Source organism: Sparus aurata, chromosome 15 (assembly GCF_900880675.1).
Source record: "Sparus aurata chromosome 15, fSpaAur1.1, whole genome shotgun sequence".
Taxonomy (NCBI): Eukaryota; Metazoa; Chordata; class Actinopteri; order Spariformes; family Sparidae; genus Sparus; species Sparus aurata.
Genome location: NC_044201.1, coordinates 11,024,773 through 11,049,043, shown reverse-complemented (window position 1 = coordinate 11,049,043; position 24,271 = coordinate 11,024,773). Strand labels below are relative to the sequence as shown.

Below are 24,271 nucleotides of genomic sequence, written 5' to 3'. Positions count from 1 at the left end.
AAAAGATTTTAAAAAATGTGTGCGCACTGGCTACAGCTTACAATTAAGAGCTGCATTATATTACTATCACTTTATTCTCAGAGCATTATTCTTTAGAGGAATTATTAGCGTCCCCATGGATGTATTTGAAACATCTCCAGGGAAGAGTATGAGCTTTAAGGTCTCTTTACAGTAATACACACATATCGATGATTTGAGGTTAGTTGGTGGAGTGGGCAGCGAGCATTCCCTGCTGGGCAACGGCAGCCGTGCGCTCAACTGGCAGTGAGCGGAGAGCCGCAGACTCTTGCCATTGAAAGTCTTTTACACCTTCTCCTTCTATTCAAAATATGTGTATGTGTGAGAGAGAGAGAGACTAAGTGTGAGACAGTGGACTGCCGCTGCAGTCGGTGTATGTCCGAGGCGTTACCTAAATTGACAGTGAGGCGGACGCGGCCACTCTCCAGCTCTAGACGCAGGGTGTCAGTCGAGTCCCGGGATGTGGTGGCTATTAGGATGCCATAGGCTCGCTGGGAGCGGAAGCGCAGGGACACATCCTCGGCTTCTGTGTGCATCACCACTGGCAGCTGGACCTTCATAAACTTGCTGCCGTCATAGCTGAGGATGGTCGCCTCTGCAGAGAGAAAAACACCAAAAGATGTATTTTTGTGTGGATATAAGTGAGTGTTGTGACATAGAGGAAATACATTACGTTGGAAGATATCAATACAAAAAATGCATTTAGAGTTCACCACACACACTGTGAGAAAGCCTATTATAGGTCTGTTACACAAATGCACTCAGATGCTGCTAACACCGTTTTCTCGGCGTGCCTCCACTGACAGCACTGACTAGTCACCCAGCATCCAGCCCATTCATGAGGGGATGATTAAACCACAGAGTTGACAAACACAGGGACAACTGCAGTCTACAGCAGTGTCTCAGACATGTGCTCTGCAGGATTGTTAGGGAGGGCTACTGCGTCTCACCGACACATTGAGTCCCTCTGACTGCACATGAATCCAGACAATCAAGCTGCTAGAAGCACAAATACAATACAAAATCAATGGGTCAATTCAAAACTCACAGAGTAAGTGACTCCTAAACGCCATGTACACAGATATGTCATTCGGGAGCAGTGTGTGAAGACTTGTCACAAGTGTAGCATCGCATTACACCGCGTACTACAGCCGACAGCTACCCAAACTCCCTGCAAAGTCTGCCTGAGTCCTGTCCTAGTCTGTGCCAATTTAGTACTGAGACAGGTACTTGCAAGGACAGTAGTGAAAAAAAAAAAAACGTTATAAGAAATAAGAAATATATAAATATAATATATAAATATAAATATAAGAAAGAAATTACAGAAAAGGAGGTGAAGGTAAACAGAGTGTTACTGGTCTGTAAGTGGCAGCCTTGCATCGTCGATGTCTTATATCTGCAATATAATAGTGATAAATAACGAACGGAAAAATTGATATTGACCGAGGGAAAAAAAAAAGAAAACACAAGCGGCGACAGAATCGTAATTGTCTGTGGACCTTGAATATTGAGCTTCTGCTCAGGGTGACTGCATTTACTCAACGCATTAGGCAGCCGCCTGGAGAAATGCTGGGGAGATTGTTTAACGCTGGCAGGAGGTTGTAACAGCATTTCCGGTAGTGTAACTAAACCATAACCCAATAACAAAGCCATTACTGCAGCTGCAGCTTGGAGACAGATAGAAGACGAGTTGGAGGGATGGGGAGATGGAGAGCGGCGGGGGCGATAGGGTACCAATGTACACACCGCCACCTCATCACCACTTCCTCGTCACACAGAGTCAATGTCACATCCATCCCCTGGGATGACTCCGTCACATTCCTCACCCAAATCCAATTTCTACACGCCCTCCTGGGGTATGCTGCAGATGACAGGGGCGTGTGACAAACGAGTTCTCACTGCTAAACTGTCTGCTTCCTGCCAGGAAGCCAAAGCAAAGACCTGCATTAAGAAAGTGTTAGCAGATTCAAGGAAAAATGGGCGCTACTGTTCAGGCTCTGCTAATAGTTGAAAAGCATTTATCATTGTAAAATCAGCTCGCAATTTTAATGTGAGAACATTTAGAATTTTAGCATTTGGTTACTTAACACTGTACATAAATAATGGAAGGGTTATTCAGGTGTATGTTTAGCAGGGAAGACTGGATGTGAAAACACTACAGCATAAAAAAATGAGTGACAGATCTGAGTGCTGCACGGTTTGGAGTTCCTGCTCCAGCATGAATCAAACCCCTAAATGGCCTCGTACTGTAAAAAGGATCCAAACGGTGAAACAAAACACAAAAAAGAGAAAATGAACACATCCGAATGATAATTACCAAACACTTTACACATTTATGTTCAGTTTGTGTATTTTATTTATTCAGTCATGAAAATAAAGTGTTTGTTTATTTAGTTTGTTTAAGCTTAAAAAAATTAAGAACTCTTCTGACTAAAATGTCTTCCCCAAAACCACATAGTGCACCTTTAAAATGTTTTTAAGTTGCATTGTGGGAAATGTAGGCGCCTGGTTTTGGCGTTACACTGCTACAACACTGTTGCATTCATTATGGACAGTTTAAAAACACATTTGACATATTACCCACAATGCAACCCAGCCACTGAGTGCATTCACCAGAGGAATTTAGCAGATTACATGCAGCTTCCTCTGGAGCCACAAAAGGCTTCATACTACTTTTTCCACATATACAGCCAAACTCCCCAAGATCTATAAACAGATCTGTAAAATTGGAGTTACTCTTTAATTACATAATGTATATGGTAAACATCATGGAGTTTAGTTAACTGATTGCTATAATCATTGAAAAAACAGATGCCTACGAAGAATCATCACAAGAAGAATAATAATGATGTGATGCAACATCTCATTTTATTCATTTGAATAATCTTGATTTCCTTTTTTTTTTTTGACTGAATTGATGTGGCAAATTAATCACAACTAGAGCATATATTGCACTTCATCCAACATGTCAACTCTGCTGAGAGTCATTCATCAAGAGGTTGTCTAAAACCCCATAAATAAGAAAAGTCCAGATAGAAATGAAAATATGGAGAATGACATGTGAGCGCATCATCACCTAATGCAACGAGAGCACCTGTCAAAAATCCAATCCTGGAAGCCGAGTCCATTTTAATGGCACTCCATGTTTAATATCAAAATAAATTGAGAGGATGAAGCTGGAGCTTCTGTCTGTGCCAATCCAACAGGAGGCTGTCAGAGGGGAGATGGAACTTACCAAACTAAACCAAGCATTCATTTTCCGTCGTGTAAAGCACAATAACAATACAACATTGTTTTCTGATTTTCACAAGAAAACAAGGAGTGATGGGAGGGGGGGGCACAGTAACAAATAAGGTTGTGCTACTAACAAGGGGGAAGTACTGGCAGACAGACACGCAGTCCTTGCTCCATTCTCCCTCAAGGAGAACGAGCACTGCAGGAAGGGAGAGCTGTCAGCTGTATGTCACACAATTGTGATGTCCCACAGTATCAGGGCGCCAGGCCCGACACAATTCAAAATTTGCTCGAAAACACCTGCCAAAGGCTTCTGGAAAATGTTTTCAAGGCTCAGAGATATCATAAATAATTCAAAGCTGCTCATGTCTTCTTCACCGCATCCGTCTTTGAGTGTCTTAGTATACACAATCCAAGAAACCGACTCACTGGCTACTAAATGCTCAGCTAAGTAGATTTCCAGAGACACATAAACTATTCTCTTTCCATACAGAGAGAAACAGCATCATCCTTGGACAGCTTCAAGACTGCTACTCTGTGACCATACGGCAACCTCATCAGGGCTACAAAATGAAAGCAAAGATAGAAAATGGATCAGTGTGTCCGGTCAAAGTAGTTGAATCTGCCAGTTCAGCAGGAGCTGTCAGGAATACACGCCACGGCCAAGATGGTAAAGATTTAGTATGTGCGAATGAGGTTTTTCAGCCCATTGAGACTATTAAAGGAGAATTACCACTTAGTTTAATGATTTACAAGTTAATCTTAAGTCTTTGTTCTTTGCTGCGCTATCAAGGTCTCTCCGACAAGATCTATTATACGAAGCTGTAGAGAGCAGACATGAAATGTTCAACTCAAACATCGTCCTTGGTCAAAAACTGTGAGTCCCATTGAACGTTTCCTTCAGGTTTGTGCCTTGCAACTATTTTTGATTGTCTATTTCACTCCTTGCCAAGACTCCATCCCACAACACATGCTTACATCCCCAGAAAAATCTACCCCAAGCACTCTCACGGTCGGATTTTTCCTTGTTTTTCAACCAATTTTCTATACACAGCTTCAGGGCGTGAGACGACCAGTTCTCTCTAATTTGTGACTATATTCTAGTGTGGTGAATGGTGACTAACACACAGTGTGCTGTCAAAGGGCATGGCTAAAATGTGTTTTAACGCTAAAACTCAGCCTTATTCCCCTTTGAGGGCATTTCACAATTACGCAATAACATTCTGCACCTCTTGGCTTTCGCTGCGGGCCAATGGCAAATGGCTTTATGCTCTGAAAAGCAAATAAATGTTCTAAAGCACCAGTTCTTTATAGTCATACTAATTTAAAACATAATGGTTTAATGTATCCTATTCAAATGTTGTAGATATCGTCATCGTTAGCTATATTATGGAGCATGATATTCGAGATACATTGAAGAGACTGGCAATATCATAAGATTCATGTTTCCAGTTATAGGGCACTATGGAGAAATTCATAATCAGAATTTTAACATTTGCAACATTAATAAGGAAATAATTACAAACTCAGTAATACGTGTTTTTTTTTCTTCCATAAATGAATAAACAAGCTGTTCTCAAGAGGAAAATAAGGTCCCCAGAACACCGTTTGAAGCTAGGCAGGGTCTGCCAAATATAAACAAAGTAAAACAGCATGAAACTGTTTTGTCCTTTAAGGTCAGTTTGTTTATTCAGTCATTAAAACAAAGGGAGCTTGTTTATTTAGTGTGAATATCTGAAGATTGTTTTCCTCAAGAATATGGAGGATCACTCTAACAACCTAAATAAGCTGGTGAGCAGGTGAAAGCGGAAAAAAAGCACTGAGCAGTGTTGGCTATCATGTGCATGCGTCAGTACGTATGAATGTGTGTCTGGCATGTGTTCAGGGAATATAGCTGTGTATCGATCTCTGTACTGATCTCCACACCTATGATTTTGTGAGCAAACATCCATCTGCAGCCGCTGTCAGTGTGAAATAATGCAGGTGCTGTCAGTATTGGAATCTAGCATGTCATACCTCATTAGGGAATACCTGCATGTGCGGCAGCGCACCTACTCCACCATCTGGGAGGCTGCCTTAACCCCACACTGCAAGACTACTATTTGGGCTAATTAGCAACTGGAGGAACAATGAAGGGGAAGACATTTGGGATGCAAGGGGGGAAAATTGCTTTGTCTGCTTAATTAAAATCTCTCAAAATAGGGCGAACAGCTCCATGGTTCTCTTCCGAAAGCTCCACCTCCTGTTCCTCTCACTCGTTGTCGTCCTCCTCCTCCGCCATATGCAGTAGCTGTATTTTGCCACCGGGTGGTACACCATGCATGGATAAGTGAGAGCTGGGGTAATTCTTTTGACAGCTCCTCAGCCTGCTGGTGCCTGCTCCATCCTACCAGCGCAGAGGCAATCTGGAGCCATCAAAACAGCTGGCAGCACGCCAGGGCTCGTCCTCCATACCACTGCTCCCACACACACTCTCGCCGGTGCCAGTCTCACACACAGAGCCGAGACGGCAAGAAAACAAGAGAGTTGGACAGAGGAGACGTGACGCCAAGAAGACGCCCGAGTGTTAGAAGGGAGGAGAGTGGGGGTCAGAGTGGTGGAGGCTGTTCGTAACACGCAGCACTTCTGTGATCTGGTTTCAGAGCTGCATGTTTGCTGCTTTTGTTTTCAGCCGAGGTCACAGTGGATTATATGATTTTGAATCCACGAGCACTCTCCGGATAAGTAATTATCTTAGTGAAGTGAAACGATCTGTATCCCAAACCCACTCCACCTCCCTCATATACTATGCCCTAATTCCTGTCAACTCATTAGCTGGGATGGGCAAGAGCACATGTGGAGACTCGGAGCAGCGCAGAGCCAAGCCTAACCAACACATTTATCAGAGATGGAGGAAGTTTGGTTTCGCTCTTTCATATTTCCTTTCAGCTTTTTTCCCTCCAAAATTAAATATTAATTCCTGTCTTGGCGTCAACTACATCCTTGCAATCCAAAGACATGTCATGGCTGAATAATCTGCACTCGTAGCAGCGAGCAACCTCTGTGGTATCATGTGTTTTTGAGTTATTCTGCTTCCGTGTGACTCAGCAGATTTCGATCAGCATCTGCCCGTTTCATTAGCATCCTCAGGCAGACAAATTCTACATCGCAATTACAGGAGATTTAGGCACCACCACTTTACAAGGTGGATGAGTTGAGCGCCGACGAGAAGCAAGAGCACATGTAGAGATGACACATGTGACTGCGTGGGACGTGTTACATTTCCAACGGGAGACTTTTTTTTTTTCCTCCGATGAGAGAACCTGTTCCTTCTGTCTTGCCTGTGCAGATGCATCACACTGTGATAGCAGTGTGACGTGCTTAGGCTCCTTTTTTGACATTTGCCTTGATTATGCATATGTTATCTGTTTTTGCTCATTTGCTGCTGATGAGACTTCATAATGAAAAGTATATACGTACCGCTGCAACCACTTGAGCACAATCCTGGCTTCAAGGATATACTGTAAACACAGTATTGGTCGAGGGTAATATTTGTGCTGATGATCATATACAGTAGCTTTAAATACACTTTAGCTGATAGCTATTATTTATTCATGAATACAAAATAAACATGTCATTAAGCCACTCATCTATGCCTGAGTTAAAAAAAAAAAATACTATTGATTAATATTTGTTAGACCATCAGCTGATATTCATCACACCCAAATCCAGGGCTATTAATGTTTCTAATCTCTCTTTGGTGAATGAACTATACATCCCTCATATTGATTCACTCAGTCTGCTTATGTAAATAAGCCTGAAAATTCCTCATTTTAGTCAGATAATAATTGCCTGCAGAGTGGACCATATCAGCAAGCGAAGGATTTGGCTTCCTCACACAGGCGGTTGTTGTTTTAATCCAGCTAGATTTCAATCAAAGAGGTCAAAAAGTCGTCTGGTCAAAAAGGTCAACCAGCTACTGTAATACCAAATGAGCAGAAAAGCAGGGCTTTGCTGAGCTGACAGAAGAAGAGACCAAAATACCAGTACCATAAAACGGATATGCAGTTGAGAGTTTAAGAAACCGAGACCAGAAAACCAGAAAACCAGAAACCAGAAACATGTATTTCAATGCTTCCAGCGGTTGCAAAAAGGAGTCTGATTGTACATAAGTTTATGAAAAAAACAACCTGATGTTTATTTATAAACAAAGGGGAAACTAGCATAAAAAGCAGGGTATGCTTTAGGGCATGGTTGACTTGTACAAGTACCGCAACCTGTCAATCAAGGATGGAGACTTGTTTTCGGGTGTTGTGTGTGTTTTCACTTCAAACTTTGACTCTTTGAAAGTTAATACAACATTTAGGTCGCTTTGAAACGTCTTGTGAAGTGCTGTGGTAAAAGACAGCCCAAAATTAGCATCCCGGTAAATATCACAGTTAACCTTAATTAGGGATGTATCTTGCTAACCAAGCTAGCTAGCTAACTAGCACTAGCATTAGCTGACAACTTAGCTATGCTAACAGCACATGGTAAGTGGGTGCTCAGTCAAATCCATAACTCGGTCCTCTCCAGCTCCACCCCCTCATCCGAATACTGTCACTACTGGTTCCAAAAACCTAGAAAATACCAAACTCGATGCTTCAAAACAGGTAGTCCACACACTAATGTGGCCATGTCCACTTATTTTATTCAGTATATGGTTCAGCCAATGAGCTAAAAGTGACACTTACTTCTTCTGTTTCTCGTTCCTTGAAAAGATTGGGATAAGTATTCTGCACCAGGTCTGGTCATGAGTGAGTGGTTTGATGAGCCGAATGGTTAGCAGAAGACAGCCAATTTACAGGCTGGTGTGCATGGCGGACGTGACCAGCAGTGCCTCAGTGGTGCATCAGTCAACTGCCACTCAACGTAGTCTAACATCAGCCAGTCAACACTCAACCTGCCCTCACTCGTTCTGTCTGCCTCTCAGTGGCTGTCTACCTCCACATACACACTTTCTTTCCTGTCTTACATTGCGTTCTGTTTGCTGTTAGAGAGCTGCTGATGTTCAACCATCAGTCTAGATAAAAAGACCACATGCAGGCTTTTGTCTGGTGATGCTGCTCAACCTGCACTTGAAAGGAGGTCCCTTCAGACGTAGAACACTAAAACTGTAGCCTCTATAATTAAAATCCGCCGGTTTCTGATTGTCTTTGATGTCAATCCCATCCCTACCTCAAGACAATGCATAGTTAGGTAGAAGTGCGTCACTGTGAAGCATTGTCGACATTTCTCATCGACAAAATCCAGATTATGCACACCCAACAGAAACTACGTGCTTCCACCCTGCTGGGTAGATGATAAAAACAAAGCCTTACCTCGTTCACAGGAGCGTCCGAGGTAACCAGTCCCGGAGCAGTCACACACATAACGGTTCCAGCCCTCTCTACAGACCCCGTTGTTTTGGCATGGGTTGCTCAAACACTGTTTGGGGGCCTCTTTAGAGCAGGAGGGCTTGACCCCGGTAGCCTTCTGGACCTCGGCCAGGCGCCGGACATCCTTACTCTGTCCGTCAATGAACAGATCCCGAATGCAGCCCACGTAGCCGTAGTTGAGTAGTGCTGTCCACACCTCAGTAGGGAACACCAGCCCCATCTTGTTCTCTGGCAGACCCCCGAGATAGAGATTGTCATCCAAGTCCAGGATCTCACTTTCTCCGGGGGCTGTGTAGGCAGTACGGAGGGTGTTGATAGAGATGGTACCTGAGAAAAGAGGAGAATATCCAGTTGGATAAGTTTATTTTCTTCCTGTTTTTTTAACAACTATGAGGTTTTTCACCAGATGGACAGATTATAACACCTATCTCTGACTGTCGACGCCAAATGGCTCTATGTGCCCTGCAGTAACACAAACACGCAAAGACGACCCAGTTAAAGATGGTTTGATGAAGAAATTAGCTTAATTAGTGTTATCCATCTGGACAGGGTCAGGATTTTCTTCATTTAGAATGACTGATGAGTGTTGATAACACACATTAATCACAGGACAGCAAGTCTATTAGTAGCCTAATCTAGGATCCCTAAGAGTATCCTCTCCATTTTCCTTGGATTTCCCATAATAAATCTCCTTTATCTATAAAGCAGTGGTCATAAAACAGAAAGGAGAGGAAAAGAAAAATCGTTGCACCCTCTATCATTTCAGCCAAGCAACCAAACAAAACAAAAACGAAAAAAAAGACCAAAAAAAAAAACAAAAACATCATAGCCATCTTTTAGACCTTGATTAACGGACTGCAGGGTTTTTTCCACCCTGTCTCTCCTTCTGTTTGCCTCTCCAACACATAAACCTGCAATGAGAGTTTGTGTGTTTCCCCACCATGATTTATCGCTCTCATTCAGGTTTAATTCTCGATCTGGAGCACGGTAAACAACAGCGGACATGACTGGACTGTAAAGCTGTAGAGAGGAAGGCCTTACCGTGGGACTCAGACTGGGGTGATTAATTTGTATATGGATCTGTTACTCTCAGTGCAGGAGCCATTGTGGATCTTTAATTAATGGTGGCTGCCTCCACTGCCCACATCCTCGTCCAGTAATCTATACACCCCGCTGCTGAGGATCCACACAGGCCACTGCCTCAGGAGAGTGGCAGCGAAAATAGTAGCGTAAGGATGCTCAAAAACAAATTTGCCATAAAGTCATAATTTGCATTTTGAGTGGCAGATGCATGCCATGACAGATATGAGGGAGCTATTAGCTGATTGCCTCTGGGCTAAATGGCAGAGCCCTAACTGCTTGTATGTGGAAGAAGAGCGCCGCTTTTAAGTTACTTTTCCAGTCAAAGTGTTTATGTTCGGAAAACAAGCCCTAAGCCACACATGAATTTTCAAGAGGGCTGGCTGGCACACTTTAGAGACGCATTAGACATTAAATGGGGCCTTTCACATTTCATTACAGCTACCATTAGCATGCATTAATATACATATCACATGTATTTACACGTTTGATAGAAATGTGTATATTTTATTTCAATGGAAGCACACATTTATTGTGGTTTTCCTTTGCTTTTTAAAACACGATATGCTGAAATCACTCTGTAAGCTATCAACGCTCTTGTTAATGTATGTTCCTTACAGCCAAGGTGAGCCGGCCGTCTTGCAAAAGTGCTTGGGAGAGACAGCTAAGGACCTAGTGCACAATGATTAACCTGGTCCCACTAACATGTTCCAGCTCTTTTCTCAGGGTCTTGGCCCCAGGCATCTGTTCCAGCACTTTCCTGCCGCCACCCACTGCCCCGGCTCTCTCCAGCCACAGCTGTTGTGACTTCCAAGCTTTGCACACTTGGCAAGGGCCACCCGTCATGCAGCCAGAACAGCTCCCTTCAGGTTATAGCTAACGAGCTCACTACATCAAACTCATTAGCCGGGAAACTTTTCTCGGACTAGAGCAGGTGCCCGGCTGAAGAATGAGCATCGTTGAGGTCAGCGTGGATCGTGATCATGCCAGATGTAGAAGATGTAGTAGGAAATATCTTTACATTCACTAATTCTTAAAGGATCGTCATCTAATGCTAATACTTTGAGTCTTGACTCTGATTCTGATTTTAACAGTCATAAACAGCAAACAAGGATGCTGTACGTCTACGGTAAGCATGTCTGTCTAAATTGATGTAAGTGCGAGACAAGAGAAGGATGTCAGCATCTTTCAGACATCTGCTCAGAGTGCTCTGCTCGCTTGTCACAGTCCTGTAAGGAAGTGTGCAAACAGAGTCAAGCTATGTTAAGTCACAAGGCACTACATAGTCCCATGGGGATGTGTGCCATCACCAGGCTCATGAGTAACACAGCACACATACACATAGACACACACGTTGAGGGACGGCCGATGTTTGGAACAGCATTCATAGCCGAAAGGGGAAGGGGTTGTGTCTCTGTGAACGCTAGCAAGCATAAAAGAGGAGGAGATGGATACAGAACAAGATGGGAACATGGAGATAAAGATGTCTGGAAAGAAGATGAGGGAGGGGTGTACGATGGCAGATAAGAAAGCAGAGGAGGGAGTACAGCAGACAATAATATCTCGCCAAGCAAGTACAGGGCGTACAGTTTAAGAGGGCTGATCAAAATGATGATGTCGGCAGTAACTGAGGATGCATATTGATGACGATGACCACCACTCAAGCCAACTTGAAAATACTCTGACCACATTTCCGTCTCTCTCTTCCCCTTTCCCTACAGGCTGACCTGTGAGCGGTACTCCATCGTCAAACCTGAAGGCAGGGGTCGAAATGACAGCTCAGATCTCTCTCGCACTTTCTGCATCAGCAGCTAGGCTCAGCTTGGCATGATGTCCCCTAACCCCACTCACACATCCCCAAAACATGTTAGACAGGGGATTACTGCAATCCAGTTAGGGCGATACGGCCAAATCTCTCTATGTGATTGGATTCTCTGTGGAGAGAGAAGCTTGAGAGTGGGCTGCTGGGATGTGTTGTCTATATGTGTGTGTGTGTGTGTGTGTGTGTGTGTGTGAACGTGTTTGCGTCTGTACTGTAAAGTGCGCGCGTGTTTGTGTGTGAAGTAGTGGCGTGTGTGCCCCAGCAGGAAGTGGGAGCCACGACAGAGCAATGTCCGTGTAATGTCTCTGATGAGTGACCCACGGCACTCCCTGGCCCAGAAGCCCTCACTTAAAAGCAGAGTGTCTCTTAGTGTCTCTAATGCATTGAAGTTAGAAGATGCTGTCTGGGAGCGAGAGTCCATTTACAGGGTTGCATCCTGCAGGAAGAGCCAAGCTAATCTAAATAGGGCAGGGATCATTATCCGCCATTGTCACGGCTGCAGGAAGTGTTGCACTTGGAGGACCCGGCTGCAGATAATTATGTCTGGCTGCCATGTTGCACTTGTTCTGAGTGATGTGCTTGATGGTGAATAAAACATCTGACGTACAGATGAAAAGGCGAGCACGCCATGTGCTTGGTGACTCGCACTCGCAGGGGATAAGTGAAGTCCTTTCTCATGTTTTTAAAATTCCCTAATTCCATCAACTATTGAAAAGCGAAACAACAACAAAGGGCGCTGAAGTGTATAATGGCCTGCAAGAGCCAGGCTAGTGTTGTCATGGAGGGGAGTAGACTGTTTTATCGAGCTTCACGTGTGGACTATTAAGGCTCAATAGTATGTTGACAGGGATTGATTATGTTCATTCAAGCTCATAAAGGTAACAAATTGGTAGAGCGCGACACAAACATTTTCTGAAGTCTACTTCCACACATTTCTTTCTTTCACAAAGCTCTAAATCAGCTTAGCATTCACCAAAATATCAATTTGTGGTGATAATTTAAGCGGGAAATAAATATATAAAATCCACATTTAGAAAAGCTATTGTGAGGGTTTTTGTAGTACTCAATTTGCTATTTAATGCACCATTACAATTACATGTGTCCTGTGGGAATGGGAAATCGCATGAGGCCTTTTCAGTACAAAAGAACTACAAAAATTTGAATGCTTCCACTTGAGATGCCATGCACACATCATTACACACGGAAAACAATGGAGCTTTGTGCTGCGTGTGGGAATCTCAAGATGCAAGATTTCTAGATTTAGGCCGACTGCATACTTGGTGATTTTAATTGGCTTAAAATCATAGGGTGAGCCGAGATGAGCCGAGATGAAATAGCGCTGGTTAATTTGAAAAATTGCTTTGTAACTTTAAACGCAGGGAGTTGTCGGCATTTCGGCTGTTCTGTTAACTCTCCTCACACAGGAAGTCATCAGGATGCATAGACCTCTTTACAGTGTTTCCCCTTGTAAGTGTTGATGCCTTAGACTTGAGGACGGGAAGAAAAGTTATCCTGAAATGTCATTAGTGCACAGCTCAGCACAGCACTGTGCAGTAACTGTCTCAGTCCTGGGAGAGACCACCTCCTGTTTCCATGGAAACTTAGGCAGGGAAGACAGAGAGAACAGCGAGTGGAGTAAGCTCGACTAACAAAAAAGATGTTCGATAGCTTTTGTATGTGCGCGTGTGCGTCTCTCTGTGTGTATGTGTGTACTGCATGTAAGCCTGTGGGGGTGGATGATGGGAGGATACTAGACAGATAATGAACACAATCTAATTTAGCAAGACAGTGTTTCTTATAGTTTGGTCTACCATAACTAAATGTTGTAGATTATGTTATTTGAGAAGTCACCCACATCTATTTTCCTTCCAAGCCACTCAGTGCTGTATATTACTGTACATGAACGTATTCGGCACCTTCAAACAGAGTACTGGAGCTGAGTATATGTGAAAAAAAAGGAAAAACCCTTGTTGATTAATGCAGCTGAAGGTGGAATTTAAAAAAAAGCAAAACACAGGAATAGGCGCTATAGCTATTTTAACCACGTCTACAGCTCTATTAAGACCACAACCCACTACTGCTTTGGGGGGTAATGAAACAGTTAATCTAATTTCCACCTCTTGAGATGGAGTGGAAAACATGGTCAAGGGGTATATCTAATTTGCAAAGTGACATTGCGGGGCCTTGGCTCTAAGCACACGCTAACAAATTGCTGCTTAGATAAGCAAATCAACAGGGACCAGAGCAGAGCAACCCGGGGCTTAGAGGACACGACAGGAGAGAGGGCAAAGTCATTTTGAGGCAAATATGTCTGGAATCTCGACTTGTGACACATCGGCAGCACCGTCTGAAGTTAGTGACCGTTTTTCATTGAATGGCCGGAACTGTGTACAACAAGCATCCAGTGCAAATAATGTTACATTTTCATTGGTGGTGTGGTGCTGCTGCAGTTAAATAACTTAATGCATATCTGTCTATTTGCTTGCATGGTCTGTAACTGAAGCATATCATGTTATGCTGTGTTGGTGTTGTCAGATCGATGATGTTTGCCTACTATGAGTAACAAACAATTATTTTAACTACAGATTTATCTGTCGACCATTGTCATATTAATTGATTAAAGGTGTAGTATGTAAGAATTGGCCATTTGTTGAATTCATCCTCAAAGCAAACAGGATATCACCAGCAAATCACCCAAGTAACGGAAATGGAAAAAAAAACCACAAAAAAAATGTTTTAAAAATGGCTCAAACAGCAGTACAGCTAGCGGTTGGAGTGAGGCTGGCCAGGGCTAGCTATCAGCATGCCATCTTCAGGAGATTTCTCTGTACCACAAACCATGGATGTCATATCATCAAACCAGTTATTTTTTAACATTCGTTTGATCATTTTAGTGAACGTGTTGTTTTCAACTAAAATTCTTACATGTTGACGTCTTCAAATTGCTCCTTTTGTACAACTAACAGTCCAAAACCCAAAGATCTCTCTTTGACAAGTCATAAATGAAAACCAAATCAACTAATTGATTAATTGGCTAACCACTGAAGCTTTAACATTGAGTTCTTAGGGCCACCATACAGCTGCCAGAGGCCACACTTTCCAATTACATGTTTTTTTGTCAATAAAGATTGTACATGTCTTGAAAGTTACCTGATCTGCCATCACGCTGAAAGTCCACATGGTACCACTCCCCATCATTGACTTTCTTATTGACCGCCCTGGTCTTTGTTGTTCCAGAGCCCATGTCCAGCAGCAAGAACAGATGGCCATCCAGCATCTCGATGGCAAAGAAGTCCACCTTGAGAGACTGGGGACTCTTGGAGTCCTTTGGCTGCTGCTTGGGCTTGCCGTGGCTGAAGAGGAGAAGGCCGTTGGGCTCAGTGGTGCGGAAGTCGAAGGAGATGGAACCTGTTTTCTTCGCGTTCCACTTGTTGAGGATGATATAAGACTCTGGTGTCTCAAATGTGATGGGGTCTAGAGTGGCCACATTCTCGCACTTGAAGGCCACCGTGCCATGGACCTTCATCTTGGGATCACCCAGCTTGGCCAGCCTGGACAGCTCGAGTCTCACATCGTTGTTTTTGTATACGACCTGAAAAAGGACAGGAGAAAGTCAGGCAAATATTACCACCGAAAATGAATGACCGTCTTTTTTAGCTATTTGCAGAATGTACAGTACATGTTACAGCCAATCTTATAACTTGTATGTATGACAGCTTTCAAAATATAATGAGTCAAACAGCAGTTGTCCATGTGACATTTCACCCCCACGGGACAGTGTGTCATAAGCAGCGCTTGCACGGCTCGACCCTTGGTCATATATGTCACGCTGTACCTATACATGGGAAAATGAGTTTAAGTGGCACAGAATGTCACTCACATCACACTGCTTTATTTGCAGCCTTTTTTGAAGCCTCCGCAACACATGGAAAGCATACTCTGGCTAGGTGAAGTGAGTATAGTATAGTTGAGACATCCATTTGGACTTCTAGAATCAGTGTCAACTGAGGGAAGAGACAGCCTCGATTTTTAAAAAGGCAGTGCTGATAACGTCTGGAGAAAATGATTCTATCAGGTAGCATCTCCTGGGATTGCATGTGAAAAGTGAGATGGAGAGTGATAAATCTAAACGGCAGCCTTGATTGCAGGTGTGGAGTAAAATGCTGATTAAGGCCCTTGCTGCAGCCTGTGATTAGAATGAAAGTGGGCAGATGATAGATGCCTCTCTCTACAAGCGAATTAAAAATGAGAGCATGATCACACACATAGCTAGATTCAGCATACTATACAATTTAGAAAAGTGATGAGGAGCAAAAATCTACATATTTTCATACAGAAGCCATTGTATGAATAGCAGTTTATAGCCTCAGACACTTAAAACCAGACACAGTTTGGCATCAGAGTGCTTCACTAAATGAAGTGCATTAGTGCTGTGACCTTTGAATTGCCGAGTGCTGTAGCGCTAAGGCGCACCAGTGACAGACAGTAGCAACCCATTATAAAGGATGAGCCATGATGGCATTAAAAGACCTATTAACTATAGATGAGAATCATTATCACATGGCACAGCGCAAGAATCAACCAACCAATTTGCCAGCATGTTGTTTTTGTTTACTCCTCCGTATAAAACTCATCTTTAATCTCCTGTTTCATAGTTATATACAGGCATATTAAATTCTGCTGCTGAAGTAAGTCTTCAAAACACATCTCTACAGACTGAGAGGCAGCTATAACATGTGTAGGGGGGACATTGCACGCCGAGCGGTGTAAATGGCAACAGTCTTGCAAAATTAGAGACCGACATAACCTCGTCATTATCCAATCTCTGTAATGAAAGAGTATCTGGTGTAAGTGCAGCTGTAATAGCAAGAGTCCCTCTGTCTGGTTAGACCCGATTTCTGTTTGAGAAACTAATTAACATTGTCGTGAATGTCAAAACTTTTTCATTAAAACATCAGTGCGCTCATGATATTTCAAAATCACCTCACCACAAAAACAATCACCCAAATTTGAGGCAATTTGATATAATGTGCCAATTAGCCCGCAAAGCAAATATTGTGAAGGCAACTAAGACTCTGAATGCAAAGCTGTCAATACAGCAGTCAGGGGGATAAAGCAGAGACTAAATCTAACAACTAACCCCAGAGGGGAACAAGCCGAGTCAATGAACTCTTCCACATCACTCAAGTGACGCATAGCCACCGTTTTTCGTCTGTATGCAATATGTACAGCCTTTATATAAGAGTTCAAGAGGTAAACCTATAGTGCTTCAACAGGACAAATCAAATGAGTTACAGCTGTGGAAAACACTGCCCATGTTCTCTATTTGTTGCCATGCTAAGCGTTCACCTGAAAACGGGGACACCACCGATGGGATTGCATTTGCATGGAGCATTATGTTTATCACTGAGTCAGATCTACTGTGTCTAACTGTTCAGGTAGATGGAGCCAGAAGCGGAGCATCAGAGTTAGGTAAGCTCAGGCTTAGTCTCTTGTAAATGCTTTTGTGACTGACTGCATCAAACTGCATTTAACTGCAAGGACAACAGGAAACCATAAATGGCAGGGTTTTATTGCCACATCTCCCTGATAAAACAAAATAAATGTAGGTTCTCAAGTTTGACTGAGGGCCAAGAAAAGGTTTTTAGGATTTCATAGGACGAGAATGAGAATAAGAAGGAAATTTGACAAGAATCTCCCAACAAGAGAAATCATGTAAAAAGAGTAAAGAAATAAGAGGTGGACTTAGGTCATGTAGACTGAAAGTGCAAAAGATACAGCCCATAAACCCAAAATCAATGCCTTATAGTCAAGACAAAGGGCACCTTTCAGAGTCAAAAGAGCTTTGGTCTGAGCTACAACTGGTGCTGCACTATAGTGCTGCACTAATTTGTCATCAAGCTAGTGCTGTGACAACTGAGATATTACTGCACCACCGTTTGTTTTGCCATCAGAACCAACAGGCAGGCGTGGCAACTCACACTGGAATCTGCACACGAATGCTGCGACAAGCCACGTCGGTACATGCCATCAATCAGGGCCAGCAGCAGAAGCTGTTAAACCAGCGCTAATATGTTATCAAGACACACACAGAGGATGACCGAGGCGTCTGTTTGATTCAACAGACTGGATGAGACGATGTAGTAAACCTGTCAATGTACTAAAAATGTCAGCAACAAATTAAAAGCCAAGTGAATTAAACTGACTGCTAGTTTGACGGTGTATGAACTAAATCTCTTTCTTTTCTTTTTTTTCTTAGTATCTGCATTCTCTAGGAAAACTAAAGAACAAAATATTATTGGGTTAGAGAAAACAGGGCTAGGAAAAAAATAAAAAGGGAGGAAATTTTGTCTGTCTCACATGTCACATCACCTTGCAAAAATCACAGCTAAGATCATATTTTTAAATTTTGCAGTGACAGCAGCTCACATGCAGCTCACCGGGGGTGGATAACCATTCTTAGAGTGCACCAGTCCCTTTCCATTTGCTACCACACCTGCAACACCTCAGAGACATGCGGTTAACTAAGACGCTCCCCTCAACAACCAGACCCGTAATGAGCTGGCCATGGCATGCGGACATGTGGGCCGCGCCTGGCCTGCTCATTAAACGCAGCCGCCTCAGACCTCTCCAAGAGGTTCAGTGAAGTTGACAGGCTGCACTTGAGGTAAGAGACAAAATGTAGGACACCAAAGGAGCAAGCGAAGGTACACAAAAGAAAAAAAGGACATAGACAAGGAGAAGGGGAAACAGCTTTGAGAAATTAAAAGATAAATGGCTGGATCATTTTGCAGTACTTTGGAGATTTGCCCGGTAGGTATCTCTGTATGTCCCTGGTGGCTCCTGAGGTAAATGCTTTAGGTCAGAATCCCTATTTATCATCAAAAATGTTTTAACAAATGCTACCGTACAGCTGAGGTATAACTTATGAACCTTCAGCTGGAGAGATTTCCTCTTCTTTGCTTCAACTCTAGGGATAAAGTGGAGGCTATATACACACGCCCTGAATACTGGAACACATAAGTAAAGGGGCAAGTGACAAATGACATACTGTAAGTCATAAGCCAGATTCAAAGGGCCCATTACGCCATGGAGCATCCAAGATATAAAATGTGCTGAATTCATTCATCACCTGGAAGCGTAAACATGTCAAACAGTGATATGCATTTCTGCACCCTGTTGTGTGCTCTTTTTCAAGGTGAGGGTTATATCACAGCTAGGCATTTGCAGCACTAATAGGCATAGTACCACTTCTGATATCATCACAAATAATGGTAATAAGGTTAGTCATGAGGAAAGGTCAGAGATGATATTCACCAGGGAAAGAATAGTGATGTGTTAAAAGCAGGAGTTGGCTGAGTGCTCATGAAAATTCGACTGCCTGATCTCAATGATCACCGCTCCTCCACCTGACAGACCTGCAGTAAATTCCACCATAAGACAGAGTTCGTCGTGTGTGGCTGTGTGGTACACCATTGCCCTCGATGTGCGTGTGTGTGCATAACACTGAGGGGTTGGCTGAGGAGAAATAAAGTTTAGTGTGATAGTATGTGAGGTATGCAGGAGAAACAAACTAAAGCAAAGTGTAAATGATGAGACAAGGTCAGTGTGTGGGTGGAAGGGCCTGTGTCGATGTCCTAAGGTGAAGCCAGTCATATCCTGTACACCAACCAGTCTCAGAGTGCACACAAGAGTGGTGTTTACCTCCTTGAGGCAGCCCATGAAGTTGTTGCTAACCGGCGATCCAGGCAGGTCAGCTGTGCTAGGACTCCCTCCAACATAGAAAAAGTCATCAGAACCTAGCATGGTGTAGTCTTCTTGAGTATATCCTGTGGTGGTCAGAATCCCATCCACGGATATTGTTACCTAGAGGAAAAAAGCACAGGGAAAAGACACGCTATACTCAGACAGCCTATATACTGCAATGATATTGCCTTTCCTTCTTGTTGCCTATGACAGACATCCCTATATGTTTTATTTTCTGAAACCCATTTTCATGTCTGTTTTCATTGTCTTTTTCATTGTCTTTTTTCATTGTCTTTTTTTCTTGTCTTTTTTCTTGTTTTATATTATTATTTTGTCCAGTTTGATTAGTCGGAAGACTGCAAGCCTTCAAAGGAATGCTATTCTAGTTAGTGAAAGTTAGTGAACTGCCCATACAACAGTGTTAGTATTGCCCCTACTGCAACTTAAAAGTACTTTAGCAGACACAAAAATGGTGTTAGTAGAATGTTATCCAGGTTAGTTAACTATTAATTTCATATTAGTACGTCCAGCAGTTCTACAAAAGAAATCACAACGTGCTACTAGGTTAGAGAGGGAGCACATGCTCTGAAAAGTACAAACACCTTTTAGTTCAGAACAATGACTGAGGGTGTTAGACAAATAATAACATGCATGCATTTGTCTTTTCTTTTTGATTTAGAGTATACAAAAAGAAAATGTTCCCAAATTCTCGATCGGGACACAAGATCAGTATTATGACACTTGCCAGTGTCAGATGCATGCAAAAGCTCATGAACACTACGAAACCACGGAAAGAAAGAAGACAGCACCAGAGAAGCACCAACGACAAACACAGCTCAACTGTCACAATCATGTTGACAAATGGGCACTGTGACTTTTGCAACACGGAGTCGAAGTGCATGCCATGCAAAGTGAATGGGGATACAACTGGCTGAGCCAAAGAGCATCAGGCCAGCCAGACAGGAGAGGGTCCTCATTATTAACCACAGCCTGATGCAAAAGGCTTGAAATGATGCTCCTAAAAAGGTGGATCAAACAGAATTGGACAGGAAACAAGTGAAATAAAGAGGGTGAAACCAATGAATGAACCAAGAAATTAAAAAGGATTCGAAAAGTAAGCAGAAGAGTACCAACCGCAATTTCCCTTTTTTTGTAAATGACGTCTACAGTAAAAAAAGAAAGAAAAGAAACACACGGCAAACCCAAACTAAGAAACAATTAGAATGATATCTACCGAACAATGTAGTTTGTTTACCATAGCGTGTCCAATGCCTGAGTGCTTTGTGGAAAAGGGGGGAGAAAGGAAATTAAAAACTGTGAACAGAATAACGATTGTTACTCAAATAATATATGATGGTCAATACTGTTAGTACATTGTTAAACGGCAAAAAACCATACTGGTTAGTAGAATGACACATTCCATGAATGATGTTAGTTCCAAAGCATGTTAGTAACATAGAGAAAAAGGGCAAAATAAGTTTAACAAGAAAAAAGCAGACCAAGGAGATAACAAGAATGCTCCACAGGAGGTGCCAGAGCTCAACCAGTGACTCCCTAAGCTCTTCATGGTGTTTTTGCGCCATGTTCTGTATGTGACCATCCCGTTCAGAAGCAGAAACAACTCCCTTACTCAAGTCCTGACAACAGGTTATGATTGACAGACATCAAATGGTTCATAAGAAAGAATGCCTAAAGCACATCAGTTGACCCTTTTTAACAAAGACCTAAGTTCAAGACCATTTCAAAGCTTTATTTCTTTTCTTGGTACCAGTATTTGCCTTCTTTTGTACATGGTTTTAGGCTTGAGACCAATCCAGTGTATCACACTTTCCGGCGCTCATACAATACTGTACCTCCGTTTGGTCTTATTGATGAACTTTAGGATCACTTTACTGCAATGAGACAAAGCAAAGAAGACCCTGACACAGAATGAGGAGGATGGCAACTTTGATTCCCCCACAGAGCATGCACTCAATATGCTTGGTTTTCTTTCAAAATTGGAATGCAGTGAATGTTCGAGCAGGCCAAATCCTTAGCTTTGCCAATAATCAATTTGCTGATTATGCAAAAGAAGCAGCTCCGGTGCTGAGGTGAAGACAAACATTTCCCACCAAATGAGCAGGAACACATCTAGAGATGTTGTCTTAATGATGTGTTTTTGAATATTTTAAATACTGTCCTTAGAAAGTCTACTAACATACTCTTTACATGCTTCAAAATTATCAGTTCGATATTGCTGGGTGAATACAGTCTAACCTGTTCTACAGACTTGCTAGGCAAACTTGAAAAACTATTTAGGCTATTTAGACTATTTTTTTGCCACTACAGTCTTCATCATAAGAAGACAAAGACGACAAAGACGAAGAAGAAGAAGAAGCAGAAGAAGACATGCCCTAATCATCCCCTTGGGGAAATTCAACTTTATTCAGTCAGAAGATGCCGAACACCAACTCAATTATACCCTTGATGACATCTTTACCTGACTTCTTCATTTCCATCAAACAACGCCCCTGCTGTTCGGCTGGCTTGGGTGAGTAATCTGCACCAACCAATTAGCATGCTGTCAACAAGTTCCAAGAGCATCCTAATTGCCCTGATTGACTTGTAGTGACAGCAGTGGATTTCACTTAGACAGAAGTAAAGGACCAAGATCTTGAGACCAACCATGGAGATGGGCAGTCTGCCTTGTTCTGTTTTTGTATGTTAGTGCAGGTCGGAGTGTCTCTGTACTGCAACCAACTCAAAGGCACCAGCCTTTTGTCTACATAGTAGAATGAGAATATTAGACCCCTCATGGATTTGAACTCATCAGATTACAATCTTCAGTCAACTGGAAGCTGAGTTGCTGGTGGAACTGGACTTCAGGTCCAGAGTCTCTGAAATCAGATGACAAGTGATTGTTGAAATGATGGAGTTAGATCGACTGGGAAAAACCCTCACTGGCTAAGCTATTATGCAGCTACTGGGTCTAAATGCATAGATACCTAGAAATAGATAGCAGTGGTTGTGCAACTTGGGTTAGAGCCTGATGCCTTACTGTTAACTCATCTATCACCTGTGACCTACCAGGCAGTGTACAGTATGCTGGAGAAATCCCAAGGCCTCGGTGTAAGAGGCAACACATCAACCTATGGAATCAGCGATCAGAATCTTAAAATAGATGTGCTAACAACTAGCAGGAATGGACGTCCAACCAAGAACTGATTTTGTGTGGGCTTACATTAACTAAAATGGACAAGCTGGTTGTTGCTGTAGAAAGCCAATGAGAACGTGTTGATGTGTGTCTCAGCAAGCCTTTGCTCTCTTCAGATCACTCATGAGTCCCACAGATCGACACTGTTGTGATATCCAGGGCAGTCTGCCACGAGCAGAGTGGCAGCTGCATTCTAACATCATTTAATATATGTTGGCGTGGAACAAATCAGTAGTATTTAATCTGTTTGCAATGTCACAAACACTCACTGACCTCTGTCGCTTCACTCTTGCCAGGACAATCTGTTCCTGCAGGTGGATGCGCCTGCACATGCTCAATGGCAAAAGGCTCCGCTTTCCACCACTCCTTCATCCCATCTGATTCCTTTGCTCTTGGTAAGAATCAGACAGGAACCAATTCTGTTGATACTCAGCCCAGCCCCTCACTTATGAGAAGCATTGCCACAGGCGAATGGCACTATCGGATGTCCTCTGATGTTAACAAATGTAATTGGCAGAAGCGGCTGAACGAGATTTCTAAAGAAGCCTTACCCGGTCACACTGTCACTCAATAGTCTCTTAAGAATTATTAATGCAGAGGTGAGTCTTCAAGGCCATGTAGGAAAAGGCCTATAGATCTAATTATAGAGAGGTTTGCCTGTACTCATATAACTTCAATTCAAAGCCTTACCATAGATTTAAAAATGATTTTGTCTGAAAGTTAAATGTCTTAACATGTTTTTTTTTCTGTTGACTAAAGAGAAGATTGTTATTGCTTTAAAGGGTAAATAAGTCATACCAATATACTCTAAGTTTAATTAAACAAGGTAAACTAACCCAAAAAATGCTAGCTTTTTGACACATCTGAATGTGCATGAATGATCTTACTGCTGTTTAGATGCAACATCGTTTCTTTTCTCCCACAAACTGTAACTAAGAGGTCTTAATTCACATCTAGATGTCTCTGCTCACTTGTGGTTCTGCTTTATCTCCACCGTACACCGCCATGATTCAATTTAGCAATCCAATTACAATGTCTGGAAAAAATAATATATTGTATGATGGTAATGATTTAAGTGCATTTGTTTTGATTCATTTACTGAGTCTCAGCATCACCCTCTGTACTGTTACCTGACGTAGATTCCTTGTTACTTTGACATCATGCCAATCATTGTCATTAAATTTCCCATTGACTGGCTCCACAAGAGCTTCAAAGGCTCCAGACCCCAAATTAATGACGAGTGAGACAGCCCCATTTTTCAGTGCCAGGTTGACGTAATCAGCTGATTTGCCCGTGTGCAGCATCAGTCCATTCCTCTGTAGGGTTTTGAATGACAATGTGATTTCATCACTGCTGCTTTGAATCGGGTTCAAGGACAAGTCGTAGCAGAAGAACTCAGATCCTTTGAAGGTTGCGACATACTCTTCTTTTCCTGTGGAGACAAAAAAAGAAAAAAGAAAGGTTTTGCATTAATGTCTCGGCCTCTTGGGTGCCCGTCGGGTTGCTGTCAAAAAAGAGAATAGACTCTGAAAAATGTTGGATTAGTAATAAATACTGAAATTGAAGAGAAGAGAGGCATGCTGAAACGTGACGGAAGGTACAAGAAATTCTTACTAACTCTCATGAGCAGTCAATACCTACCTCGTTAAGAAACACAGCTGTATGGAGCATAACACTGCAACTGCTATTTTTGGACTTCACATGTCACATTGAGCAGACTATTTCTGCCTTTGCCCTGAATACAAAAAAAGACAATATTCCTACTATCAAGATATGTGGGTG

The 24,271-nt window shown here is 42.6% G+C and overlaps 1 protein-coding gene across 40 annotated transcripts in view; it reads right to left on the bottom strand.

Moving 5' to 3' along the window:
• The window catches only part of LOC115597081 (neurexin-1a), a 276,475-nt gene that overhangs the window by 153,354 nt on the left and 98,850 nt on the right, over positions 1-24,271 (bottom strand). For 30 of the 40 annotated variants that reach the window (XM_030442701.1, XM_030442706.1, XM_030442725.1 and 27 more), the window contains 6 exons: positions 23,620-23,921; positions 20,552-20,575; positions 19,255-19,416; positions 14,701-15,142; positions 8,592-8,975; positions 410-613 (listed from right to left, as the gene is read on the bottom strand). In XM_030442701.1, coding sequence (XP_030298561.1) covers positions 410-613; positions 8,592-8,975; positions 14,701-15,142; positions 19,255-19,416; positions 20,552-20,575; positions 23,620-23,921 — 1,518 coding nt within the window. The remainder of the gene's footprint in view (positions 1-409; positions 614-8,591; positions 8,976-14,700; positions 15,143-19,254; positions 19,417-20,551; positions 20,576-23,619; positions 23,922-24,271) is intronic. The other 10 variants (XM_030442705.1, XM_030442709.1, XM_030442717.1 and 7 more) reach the window with 1 other exon arrangement.